General features: G+C 38.9%; 1 protein-coding gene across 1 annotated transcript in view; it reads right to left on the reverse strand.

Annotated features, from left to right (window-relative positions):
• LOC114657624 (transcription initiation factor TFIID subunit 4-like) overlaps positions 1-14,116 on the reverse strand; it is a 458,757-nt gene that overhangs the window by 142,934 nt on the left and 301,707 nt on the right. The window contains exon 12 of the mRNA XM_051932232.1: positions 13,453-13,509. Coding sequence (XP_051788192.1) covers positions 13,453-13,509 — 57 coding nt within the window. The remainder of the gene's footprint in view (positions 1-13,452; positions 13,510-14,116) is intronic.

Consider the following 14,116-nt stretch of genomic DNA (forward strand, 5'->3'; position numbering starts at 1 on the left):
AAAATACCCTTGTATGGGCAGCTCTAGACAGATAGATAGATTGATAGATACTTTATTTATCCCAAGGCGAAATTCACATACTCCAGCAGCAGCGGCATACTGATAAAAAAGAATAAGTTAAAGAGTGATAAAAATGCAGGTATAACAGACAATAACATTGTATAACGTTACCGTTTACCCCCCTAGGGTGGAAATGAAGAGTCGCATAGTGTGGGGGAGGAACGATCTCCTCAGTCTGTCAGTGGAGCAGGGCAGTGACAGCAGTCTGTCGCTGAAGCTGCTCTTCTGTCTGGAGATGATACTGTTTAGTGGATGCAATGGATTCTCCATGATTGACAGGAGCCTTCTCAGAGCCCGTCGCTCTGCCACGGATGTCAAACTGTCCAGCTCCATGCCTACAATAGAGCTTGCCTTCCTCAACAGTTTGTCCAGGCGTGAGGCGTCCTTCTTTATGCTGCCTCCCCAGCACACCACTGTGTAGAAGAGAGCACTCGCCACAACGTCTGATAGAACATCTGCAGCATCTTATTGCAGATGTTGAAGGACGCCAGCCTTCTAAGGAATTCTCTGACTACTATTCTAGATAATTAGATGACAACAAAAATAATTCTTGTGTACTGTTTATCAGTTAGTTAAATTAGTTTAACTAAATATTGCACTGTGAAACAGTTTCTCTCCTTGTGCTCCAGACATTAGTAATATTAACTTGGCAAAGGAGACAAAAGCCATAACTTTAATTTTTAAAATGTAAGCTACTACCGATCCTTTGGACCCAGTCTGAAAAAAGTGAAAATTGAATAGATGTTTTGGAAGCATAAATTCTTAGTATTATCAATATTTCATTACTGAACACAGTCCCTAATGCACTAAAATGTCAGCTATCAAACCATTACTGGAAAAAAATAACTAATACCTATGTTTCGCTGTAAACAATTAATAGACTTATTTCAAATGTAATTTTTCTTTTCTAAAATACTTGAAAAGGTAATTGCCATGCAGCTTCACTCTCATATTACATATCGCAAATAATATGAGAAATTCATGTTTGGGTTCCTCACAGTATAGAAACGGCTCTAACTCATGTCGTAAACAATATTCAAATAGTGTCTGATGAAGGAAATTCTACAGTAATTATGGTGTTATATTTAAGCACCTATGACCACTCTGTTCTATTACACAGGTTGGAAATTGAGTTGGGCTCTCAACTACTATACTGGCACAGATTACATACTGAAATCAACAGGATAAATATGAAGTAAAGAAACACGTTGATAGTACTCTGACATTATACTCAGAAGTTAAACATGGTGTCCCTCAGGGCTCAGTACTCAGACCTTCACTGTTTTCACTTTACATGTTTCCACTGGGGACTATCATTAGAAAAACATTAATTTTCACTCAAATGCAAACAATACCCAGCTAAACCTTTCTTTTAGGCCAAAGAACATTTTTCTTACAGTGTCCTTAATTAATGTGTCAATGCCTTAAAAGAATGGATGGAAGATAACTAGTCTCTGAATACAGGAAAAGGCATAAATGTCATTTGTTAGGGGAGTAAATATTATTCCAATTTTAACTCGTTCTAAGCATTAGTTTTACTGAATTAGCATGCAACTTAGGCATTATTTTTGACACCAGTACATCATTCAAAACACACATTGCAAAACTACCTAATATCTATTTTTACACCTTAAAAATAACTGAAAATAAAGTTAGTTTTTGAATATTGAAGATACAGAGAAATTAATTCATGCATTTACAATATGTCTAGTATTGACTGCTGCACTGCACTATTCACTGAATGTTCAAATCATTCTATATGCTGGTTTCAGTTAATTCAAAATGCTGTTGCAAGAATCATTATAAGAACAACACAAAATGATCACATAACTTTAGTTCTTAAGTTGTAATCACTGGAATCCAGTACAGCTTAGTGTTGATTTCAAAATCCTCCTTCTTACACATAAAGCCCTAAATGGCCAAGGCACTCCTTACCTATGTCAAACTATTATTACTTATAAACCAAAGCATGAATTAAGATCAAGATTTTAAATAGTGCTGGATCGGTGCTAAAATTTTATCTTCGGTATCAATACCGGCTTTAGGACCTCAATGCCAATACTGAAGTAAATAACAGATAACTCCCGATTGGTTCTCCAGCACATCAAAGAGCAGGAGGTTCACATGTGGAGACTCTAGTATGTCAGGGGATGTGGTTAGTGGGGGGTGAAACTCCTGTGGAGCTGCCCTCCATCATACTGAAGAATGGAAGAGCAAAGTGCTGAGCACAAGGTCTTTTAAACCTACAATGTATCCCCACTAACAAAAGTATCAAACAGCTCGAAACAAACCATTTTAAAAATTTGTATTTTTTGTATATTTTCAGTACTGGTATATCATTCAGCTCTAATGCCACTTACTAAAGATTCATAGGATTAACAAAATAACAGTAGGAGGTCAAGATTTTAGCTACAGAATGATCTGCCCATTTATATGGAACATCCCTACAGTCTAAATTTTTTAATTCAGCCTGATGACTTCAGTATAGCACACCCTGATTAGAGATACTGATTAGCTGTGCATACTATATCACTGTTTTTTAGTCATTTGTATAAAAATAAGCAATACAATAATTATAAACAGTTAGTAATCCTTCTCTGCAACATTTCTTTTCTTGGTGTCCTATGGTGACATATGGTGCAGGTGGTCTACTTGCAAGCTGTTTTCCTGCCAACGGAAAATTAATTTGTGATACCGGGAGCAAAAGAATCAATGCATGGAAAGACTGTGTCATCATATTAGACAGTACAGTACAGTCTTATACTATACTATACTAGAGATAGATAGATAGATAGATAGATAGATAGATAGATAGATAGATAGATAGATAGATAGATAGATAGATAGATAGATAGATAGATAGATAGATAGATAGATACTTTATTAATCCCAATGGGAAATTCACAGCATTAACATCCGGCGCCGCCGTGAGTGGCAGCCTTTTCAGCAGCTCCGTGTATGACTGTATATGTATGTGTACTTTTCTACTTTTATTTTTCTATTTTTATTTATTGATCACTCCTATTACTTTATTTTATGTGGATTCGTTCCCTGGACACACTTACTTTTACAACGTGGGCATGGATTTTTACACGCCGAGACTCGCCTATTCAAGTACTCAACTTCGAGTGCTGAGAACAAATGCCAGTGCCGGAGTGGTTCCATATTTACCCGACGAGGTAAGAAAGCGGTATTGTGGCAGCAGAGCCGGCACTAAGCTAAAAATGAAGCGGCTTGCGAGAAAGTGGCGTTTCAAGCCTTCGGTGCCTTCTGTGATTCTGGGGAATGTGAACTCAATCTCAAATAAGATCGACGAACTGGCTGCGCTGGTGAAAAATGTCAGGACCTACAGAGAATGCAGTTTGTTGTGTTTTTGCGAAACCTGGCTAAATAACACCATCCCAGATGCCAACGTGGAGCTACCCGGGTTTAGCACAGTTAGAGCGGACAGAGATGCAAGTACCTGTGGGAAGCACAAAGGAGGAGGACTCGCTCTCTATGTTAATACACGGTGGTGTAACTCTGGACATGTTAATGTCAAAATCTCCACTTGCTACAGGGATATCGAACTGTTGGCCGTAAGTTTATGTCCCTACTACTTGCCCAGAGAGTTTGGACAAGTCATTGTTGTCATCGTCTACATCCCTCCTCGGGCGGACGTGGAGTCAGCGAGTGACATCATCCATTCTGCTGTTGCTAAGTTACAAACGCAGCACCCTGAGGCGCTTGTGCTAATCGCTGGAGACTTTAACCATGTGACGCTGGACAAAACATTACCTGCATTCTCCCAGTATGTGGACTGTAACACCCGGGGAAATAAGACTATTGATTTATTGTATGCAAACGTTAAAGACGCATACAGCGCCACCCCGCTGCCTGCGCTTGGGAAAGCAGATCATAACCTGGTTCTGCTTCAGCCTCACTATAAATAAAAAGTGAGAGTCCTACTGTAACCACACGATCATTCAGGAAGTGGACCCCGGAGGCTGAGAATACTCTGAGAGAATGTTTTGGAACTACAGACTGGGATATCCTGCAGGGATCTCATAGTGAGAACATTCAGGAAGTTGTTGACTGCACTACTGACTACATCAACTTCTGTATGGACATTGTAGTTCCAGTAAGAACAGTACGCTGCTATGCTAACAACAAGCCATGAATTACAAGTGACATCAAGGGCCTTTTGAACCAGAAGAAAAGGGCTTTTAAAGACGGTGATCAGCATGAGCTCAAGCGCGTGCAGAAGGAACTCCGAGTCCAGCTCAGGGCGGCGAATGAGCAGTACAGGAGAAAGCTGGAGCAGAAGTTGCAGAATAACAGCATGAAGGAAGTGTGGGATGGGATGAAGATCATCACTGGCTGCAGCTCGAAGCGGGGTACCACCATCGAGATAGACGTGAAGAGAGCAAACCAAATGAACAACTTCTTTAACAGGTTTGACCACCCTAACCCACTCTCACCTCGGAGTATTGCACCCTCCACACATCCTTCTGCTGATACCAGCATAGGAAAGACATCCCCACCCATAATTACAACAGCGCAAGTGAGCAGAGAGCTGAGGAGACTTCGTGCCAGCAAAGCAGCGGGTCCAGATGGAGTATCGCCACGACTGCTGAAGGTCTGTGCATCGGAGCTGGGGGGTCCTCTACAGCGCATCTTCAACCTGAGCCTGGAACAGGGGAGAGTCCCGAGGCTTTGGAAAACATCTTGTATTACCCCAGTCCCAAAGGTATCACGTCCTAGTGAGCTGAATGACTTTTGGCCTGTTGCTCTGACATCACATGTGATGAAGACCATGGAGAGGCTGCTGCTTCACCACCTTAGGCCACAGGTTCAACACGCCCTTGACCCTCTGCAGTTTGCATATAAGGAGAAGGTGGGAGCGGAGGATGCCATCATCTACATGCTACACCGATCCCTCTCTCACTTGGACAGAGGTAGTGGTGCTGTAAGAATTATGTTTCTAGACTTCTCTAGCGCCTTCAACACAATCCAACCTCTGCTCCTTAGGGACAAGCTGACAGAGATGGGATTAGATTCATTCCTAGTGGCATGGATCGTGGACTATCTTAAAGACAGACCTTAGTATGTGCGTCTTGGGAACTGCACGTCTGACATTGTGGTCAGCAACACAGGAGCGCCACAGGGGACTGTACTTTCTCTGGTCCTGTTCAACCTATATACATCGGACTTCCAATACAACTCGGAGTTCTGCCACGTGCAAAAGTTCGCTGATGACACTGCTATCGTGGGCTGCATCAGGAATGGGCTGGAGGAGGAGTATAGGGACCTAATCAATGACTTTGTTAAATGGTGCGACTCAAACCACCTACACCTGAACACCAGCAAAACCAAGGAGCTGGTGGTGGATTTTAGGAGGCCCAGACCCCTCATTGACCCAGTGATTATCAAAGGTGACTGTGTGCAGATGGTGCAGACCTATAAATATCTGGGAGTGCAGCTGGATGATAAATTAGACTGGACTGCCAATACTGATGCGCTGTGCAAGAAACGACAGAGCCGGTTATACTACCTTAGAAGGCTGGCGTCCTTCAACATCTGCAATAAGATGCTGCAGATGTTCTATCAGACAGTTGTGGTGAGCGCCCTCTTCTACGCAGTGGTGTGCTGGGGAGGCAGCATTAAGAGGAAAGACGCCTCACGCCTGGACAAACTGGTGAGGAAGGCAAGCTCTATTTTTGGCATGGAGCTAGACAGTTTAGCATCTGTGGCAGAGCGAAGGGCGCTCAGCAGGCTCCTATCAATTATGGAGAATCCACTGCATCCACTTAATAGTATCATCTCCAGACAGAAGAGCAGCTTCAGCGACAGACTGCTGTCACTGTCCTGCTCCACTGACAGATTGAGGAGATCGTTCCTCCCCCAAACTATGCGACTCTTTAATTCCACCCGGGAGTGTAAACGTTAACATTTAACATTATACATAGTTATTGTCTGTTTTTCACCTGCATTATTATCATTCTTTAATTTAATATTATTTATTGTATCAGTATGCTGCTGCTGAAGAATGTGAATTTCCCATTGGGATTAATAAAGTATCTATCTATCTATCTATCTATCTATCTATCTATCTATACGGATGGCCAGTTGGCATAGGACTCCAGGACCGTAACTATGTCTGAATTTGTCTTTTGTCCAAGAATTTTTTTCTTCTTTTTTTTTTTTTAAAGAAAAGAAACTGATGAAGATGTTAAAGAGTAAGTCAAATCCTGTGGTATATGTAACAGTCCTGCTTAATCTATTCAGCGGGACTTTTACATTCTTTGCCAGTTAGTGAGAAAGCTTTTCTCAATTCCACATTTATTGGTATTTTCATTGAGAAAATTTTTAATTTCCATGATTTTATCTCTATCAATGGTCTCCGATTTAGGACCTCAGTTTATTTCTTGATTTTGGAAATACGTTTTTGTTTTTTTCTTAGGTATTAAAGTGAGTGTGACAGTGGGTATCATCCCGAGCCTAATGTGCAGACATAAATAATCAGTTCTTAGAAAATAAACCTACATTGCAATGTAAATGGTTCTCAGTCCAACTCGTCTAACCTATTACCATTGGGAATATTCTTCAACAACATTCATAATTCTAACTCCAGTGGACTTACCCTTTTTAAACGCATATATGTTTATCAGCCTTCTCTTCGGCCAAATATTATGTCAAGCCACGCAGGACACAATGTACAGTGCATCTGGAAAGTATTCACAGCGCATCACTTTTTCCACATTTTGTTATGTTACAGCCTTATTCCAAAATGGATTAAATTCATTTTTTTCCTCAGAATTCTACACACAACACCCCATAATGACAACGTGAAAAAAGTTTACTTGAGGATTTTGCAAATTTATTAAAAATAAAAAAAACTGAGAAAGCACATGTACATAAGTATTCACAACCTTTGCCATGAAGCTCAAAATTGAGCTCAGATGCATCCTGTTTCCCCTGATCATCCTTGAGATGTTTCTGCAGCTTAAATGGAGTCCACCTGTGGTAAGTTCAGTTGATTGGACATGATTTGGAAATGCACACACTTGTCTATATAAGGTCCCACAGTTGACAGTTCATGTCAGAGCACAAACCAAGCATGAAGTCAAAGAATTGTCTGTAGACCTCCGAGACAGGATTTTCTTGAGGCACAAATCTGGGGAAGGTTACAGAAAAATTTCTGCTGCTTTGAAGGTCCCAATGAGCACAGTGGCCTCCATCATCCGTAAGCGGAAGACGTTTGAAACCACCAGGACTCTTCCTAGAGCTGGCTGGCCATCTAAACTGAGCGATAGGGGGAGAAGGGCCTTAGTCAGGGAGGTGACCAAGAACCCGATGGTCACTCTGTCAGAGCTCCAAACTTTTTTCATGTTGTCATTATGGGGTGTTGTGTGTAGAATTCTGAGGAAAAAATTAATTTAATCCATTTTGGAATAAGGCTGTAACATAACAAAATGTGGAAAAAGTGATGCGCTGTAAATCACTATCTTGGTATTAAGATGCAAGACACATTTATTGTCAATGAACAATATAATGAAATATCATTTGGGGCAAGAAAATAAACTAAGTAAACATTAAACTATAAGAAGCACAGTTACTATTAACAGTACCAAATATACACAGACTAAAAGTAAAACGTAAACATATAAGTAAACACAGATAAATAATAAATGAAGTCACGGTGAAGATTACAGTCAATGTAATGATGAGTTCCACATAGGTCACGTATATGTATGTGACACTATGTGGTTGATGCAGATGTTCAGTTCAATTGGTGGTGGTTTCTGTTATAGAAAGGGGCAGTGATCGCTGTGCATTTAATAGGCTGATTAGCTTTGGGATAAAATCTATTCTTCAGCATGGAAGTGTGGGTATGCACTGCTCTGAAGTGCCTACCAGAGGGCAGAGGAGTAAAAATGCTATGGTAGGGGTGGGTTGGATCTTTACAAATGTTTGTTTATTTTCTCCTGCAGCGTGAAGTGAAGATATCTTCCAGTGATGGTAGCTGAGTGCCAGTAACTCTCTGAGCTGTTTTACAATGCACAGGAGGGTCTTCTTGTTCTCAGAGGAGCAGTCATAGTATACCACACCGTAACACAGTATATGATGACAGACTCTATGCTGCACCTGTAGAAGTTAACCAGCACTTGTTGTGGGAGTTAATCTTTCTTCAGGCTCCTCAGAAAGTGAAGCCTCTGAAGACCTTTCTTTGCCATTGCTGTTTTGTTTGTTGTCTGTGACAGGTTGTGTCTGATGTGGACTCCCAAGAATCTGAAACTTGGCTCCCAGTATCACAAATGAATGCTTATGGGATGGTGACCACTGTACTTCAGTCTCCTTAAGTCCAGAATCAGTTCTTTTGTTTTCTTGGAATTAAGTGCAAGGTTGTTGTTCTGGCTCCAACTTTCCAGATTCTTGACCCTCTTCTCTATAGGCTGCTATTGGAGATCAGGCCTATCACTGTGGTGTCATCTACCAACTTTATTATGATGTTACTATCATGGGTTATACAGGTGTGAGTTAAGACCCAAGTTGTTTAGTTTGATAGGAATTTTTTTGGGGGTGGATGGGGTTTTGGGGGAATAGTTGAAAGAAGAGCTGTAGTCGATGAACACTTCATACATAGCTGGCCCTCTGCTACAGGTGTGACAGGGCAGTGTGAAGGGCAAGTAAGAAGGGAGGTGGGGATGTTCAAAGCATTTCCTAACAATAGGGGTTAGGACCACCAGGTGATAATCGCTCAAGGACCTCACAACTGCCTGTTTTGGAACAGGGACAACTGTAGAGGACTTAAAGAAAATGCGGACAGTGGCCTGTTCTAAAGAGATATTAAACAGGCTGGTGAACACTGCAGTTGGCTGTTCTGCACAATCCTTCAGAACCCATCCATGACTCCCATCAGGGCCAGCTAACTTATTAGGGTTATTGTGAAACACAGCCCATCTCACTTCATGTTCATTCAGTGCCAGAGTGCATAATGGGGCCTCTTACCGGGTTAGTTTGGTGATAGGTTGGTTGCTGTCCTTATCAAACTGTGCAAAGAAGTGACTTAGGTCATCAGGAAGAAATTAGTTTCCAGTATTGGTTGGATAGGTGTTCTCCCTGACGTCTGTGATAGACCTAATGGCCAACCATATGAATCAGGAGTCAGAGCTGTTAAAATGCTCCTATATTTTTGGTTGAATTTATAGGCCTCTAGGTCTCCCATATGGAAAGCAATGTCACATGCCTTTAATGGTCTTGGACCTCCTTGTTCATCCAGAAGGCAGAGGCATTTAGATCCATGTGATTGTCTTTTGTAGCTGCCTGTTTGAACAGTTCCCAATTGATATCATCAAAGCAGTCCTGTAATTCAGTCATGGCTCTTTCAGGCCAGATTCTGACTGTTTGCACATTAGGCTTTGTCCTGGCGATAAGGGGTTTGTAGGCAGGAGTCAAGAACAAAGAAATGTGGTCAGCTGAGGTGGGGAGAGGGCTATGCTGTATAAGCATTTGCTATATTGCAGTACAGTATATGTGATCCAGCGTATTATTTCCTCTTTTTGAGAAATCAACAAACTGATAAAATATGGGGAGCACACGTTTAAGGTTGGCTTGATTAAAATCTCCCACTAAGATAAACGTGCCATCTGGATGACTATTTTGCAGACCGTTCATAGTATTGTGCAGGTTAGTCAATACCAGCTTGACATTACCTCAGCAGATAAAAAGGTCTGCACTTCAGTGTTATGAATTCTAAATCCGGAGAGCAATACTGTTCAGCAGTTACCGTGGAGGTGCAAATACTGTAGCTTTATTTACATATATGCACACCCTTTCTCCTTTGTCCTTATCTAATTTAGCAGTATGATCTGAGCGGTAAACAGTCCTGTCTGCAAGCTCAAAAACCACATCAGGGATGTTAGCGTTCGGCCAGGTTTTGATGAAAAAAGAGGTACAGCTGTTCATCCTGTGGAACGAAATCCAAAATCTCAATGTGGACTAAAGACTGGACGTTTGCGATGAACAGGCTGGGTTAGAGCTGGCTTGATCAGGATGCTCTTTAGTCTAGTATAAACGCCGGCTCTTTTACCCAGCTTCTGCTTCCTCTCCCATCTCCACCTGCACTGCCTCCTCGCTGGAGTGGTAATCCAGGTGGGCACTGATGTGCTGAGAGGCTCGTCTGGTATATTGGGAGGTGGTGGTGGAATAAAGCCCTTCATTCCAATATGGAGTATTTCTTGCAAGCTGTGTGTTATGTGAACTGTACTAAACTGAGTACAGTTGCTCACTGTGCTTAAAAGTAAAATAGCAATGATAAAATAAAGAAAAAAGCGACATCTAAAAAGAGGGCTCCAGGCTGCTGTGTCAATGCATGCCACTATCCTGCCCTATTAAATCATACCATAGGATTTAAAATACATGAAAATCAGAACAAATCCAGAGACAAGTTAAAAGTCTACGCTGACTGCCATCATTGCTGTCATTCTAAATATAACTTGCTACAAAAGATCTCTAGTGGTTGGTTTAGTCATTAACATTTCCTCATCAATATATTTTAACAAGCACATTCATTAAACTACCTGGACCATGTACTTATCTTATTTTGCCCACACATTTTCAATGTTGTTTTCATGTTTCAAGATGTTTAAAAAAATACATTTTTAAAAGTAATTCTTGTGCATTTCCTTCTACTTCCAAATTAGTCAAAGGTTGTCCAGAATATTTATTTGTACAGCACTTGCGACCTTGGAAGGGTTATGAACCTAAAGATCATTCTTGGATTCTCTACAGAAGCTTTCATACATCTGCTGTACAACATTATTCTAATTTACAGCTCCCATGAATCTCTAGACATTCTTTTTATGAATTCTGAATTATTATTATTTTTTTTTTTTTTACATTTTTTTCTTTAAGAATAGGAGGTTCTTAACTAGAATTTCTGGTTTGTCTCTATTACGAAAGTTTGTATGATTGATTGGTAATCTATTTATCTTACAGAAATGAGTTCAGTATTTGTCCTCAAATCTCTACTGCCAGTGAACAGAACTGAGAAGCTGTCAGTGATACACTTATTTCATGAATGACATTCTCATTGGTCACACCCAGTTAATAAATCTGCGATTGCAGAATAGGACCTCAAACGTAACTTTCACCACCATTATTATTAAGACATCAAATGATAAAATATGTAATTGGACAACAGTGATACAATCCATAAAGAGACCTACTACATCAATGCCAAGGCTTAGGGTATCCTAAAACCCTTTTGAGACAATGTACTTAAGCATTTAAAAAAAATTGCTGGTGATCCAAAGAGAACACAACAGTAAAAGCATACAGTCACAGAATGGTAAAATGACTTCAAATGTCTTCTTTTACAAAACAGTGAAAAATTGGAAAATATGTACCGAAGCATTACTTGAGTAGTTCAGAGTGATACTGAATAACCCATTAATGAAATAAATACATTATTTATATATATATATATATATATATATATATATATATATATATATATATATATATATATACACATACATATTATATAATATACACTTTTTTTTCCCCCCCAAAGGAGCTGAAAAAACAGAAATACCGAAACATTTGCTGAGTGCCAATGAATTGGTGCCGAGTAATCCATGGAGGATATACACAAGTCTAAAAAAACGTGGCGGAGTGGTGGCTCTGAGGCTAGGGATCTGCACTGGCAATCGGAAGGTTGCCGGTTCGAATCCCATAAATGCCAATAGGGACTCTTCTCTGTTGGGCCCTTGAGCAAGGCCCTTAACCTGCAATTGCTGAGTGCTTTGAGTAGTGAGAAAAGTGCTATATAAATGCAAAGAATTATTATTATTATAATTAAATAGAAATTAGTGTATTTGAAGATTGATTAGTTAACCTAACATTTTCCTGCACAGTAAGGGTTATAAGCTGACCTAGTGTCTGTGTGCCATTTTATTTGGTGGAGGACATGTATGGGGTCTCCTGGAATGCGCATTTTTAAAATCTATTTACACTTGCACAGTAAATTTGTACTGCATTAGTCAGCTTGCCAATATATTAAGCATAAGCTTTCCAGCCTTACAGAAAGACACAAAGCTAGAATCCATCTCCAAACTTCCCTGGGTTGTTCTTTCCTGAACACTGAAAGAAAACAATGAAATGAAAACACACACACCTGAATATTTCAGCATGTTCTATTTTACAGAGGTAGCAACACCACATCATGGACAAATTAACATGCTAAGCTGCTACCAGTATGCATATACAGTAAACGTTATTCCCACATTCTACAGTAATCGAGAATCTCAAAAACTCAAACTCAACCAGAATATTTACAAAAAATGACAAATGGAGAAAATGAATGTAAATGAAAATAGTGAAAAGAAAGCAGTTGTTTCATTACTGAGTCTCTTTACTAATAAACTATTTTCAAATAATAAAATTTAAAAATGTAACAATTCATAAGTATGACAACATTGATAAAACATTATATAACACGTTATTATTCAATAAGCAATATTTCTTTAGCAAATATAAATTCTCAGTATTTTATCAAACTTGTAAAATTAGGTACATGTTTTGAATAGCTTAGATTGAGTGGTGTTTCAGAATTGGTCCAGAATAAGAGAATGGGGCTGCATGTGATGGGCTAGTTATAAAGCCAGAGTTGGGTAATAACTAGCATCTTATTCTGCTGGGTCAGATTTTAGCATTTATGACCATTAATTTAAGAACAATTAAAGTAATGACAAGCATGGGTAGTTAACTTAAATGTATGACATAAAAAATAGTCATTCAAGAAACAAAGCCAGTAAAATTAATTATTCCATCCACACTGTGAACGTTTGGGGTTATGTTCTTTTAGAATATTATATAATGAACTCACTCATGTAAACATGTCCTTGTCATTCTTTACAACAAAAAACTAGTTCTTGTTTCACCTGATTTATTATAAACCAAGCACAGACAATAGTTAAACCACTGTCTGAATTCATTTTATCTAATGCAATAAAATGCTATTTTGTAATGCTATAAAAATCCCCCTCCCCACACCAACTGTTATTATTAGAATGATTTAGGTTTATAACCATGGCTCGAGAAAAGAGGAAAATATTTATCCAGCATGTAAATTACAACATACTCAACCACTTTTCCATGAAAGAAATATGTCATAAAAAGAAAAAATCTACCATATGGAAATAATCTATTTTCAAAAGTCTTTACAAGTCAGTGTAGCAGAAGGAAGGCACTGACAACAGGAACATCAAAGACGATACCACAAATAATTTGTAAAACTTTTTTTTTTTTTTTAAGTTAGACTTAAAATACAGTTTTATATGTAGAAAACATAAAAAATTAATGACTGAGTCTGGAAATGTCAAGCGTAATGATCTCCGCATTGCTTACCTCCTTCGCTTTTTGTTTCAGCCTAGCCTGCTCAGGGTCTTCTTGCCTTGAGCGACTCTACACAGTTAAGGAAAAAACACAGGTTAACAGCTGGTTTAAGGACCTGATCATCTGTTACCATTATTAAAAAAAAGAAAAAGTACAGGACGCAAGGTGTCAAGGACGCAATGCTCAAATTCATAGATGTTTAATTTCAAGCCTTTAGGCCTACCTCTAGATGCCTTTTCAAAATTCAGCTGTAAATAACTTGGTTGTAAAGGATTATAATCAAAGACATCATAACATATTTTGTACAGCTAAGCAATTTGATTGTTCATTTTATAGTGTACTAACATGTATAATTTGTTTAGCTATCAATTCAGTTCTAATTATTCATAAAAATAACATCAGATATTACTAGACAAGATTTTCTCTTAAATTACCATCTGCCAATAATAATTAACAGATTTCAGAGAATCAAAAAAAAAAATTGTAACTTAGACTAAATCAAACATGACCTAAAAATACTTTATTATCTCAAATTTGTGCTGTGATTCAACTTTGTCATTAGTTTCTCATTAAAAGAAATTGGATATTTAAATTGTATGTGAATAATCATATTTATTAAAAATAAAAAATAAAAAATTATTTTATAGATTAAAAAATTTATTCTCTTAATGTACCA

This window comes from Erpetoichthys calabaricus, chromosome 9, assembly GCF_900747795.2.
Source record: "Erpetoichthys calabaricus chromosome 9, fErpCal1.3, whole genome shotgun sequence".
Taxonomy (NCBI): Eukaryota; Metazoa; Chordata; class Cladistia; order Polypteriformes; family Polypteridae; genus Erpetoichthys; species Erpetoichthys calabaricus.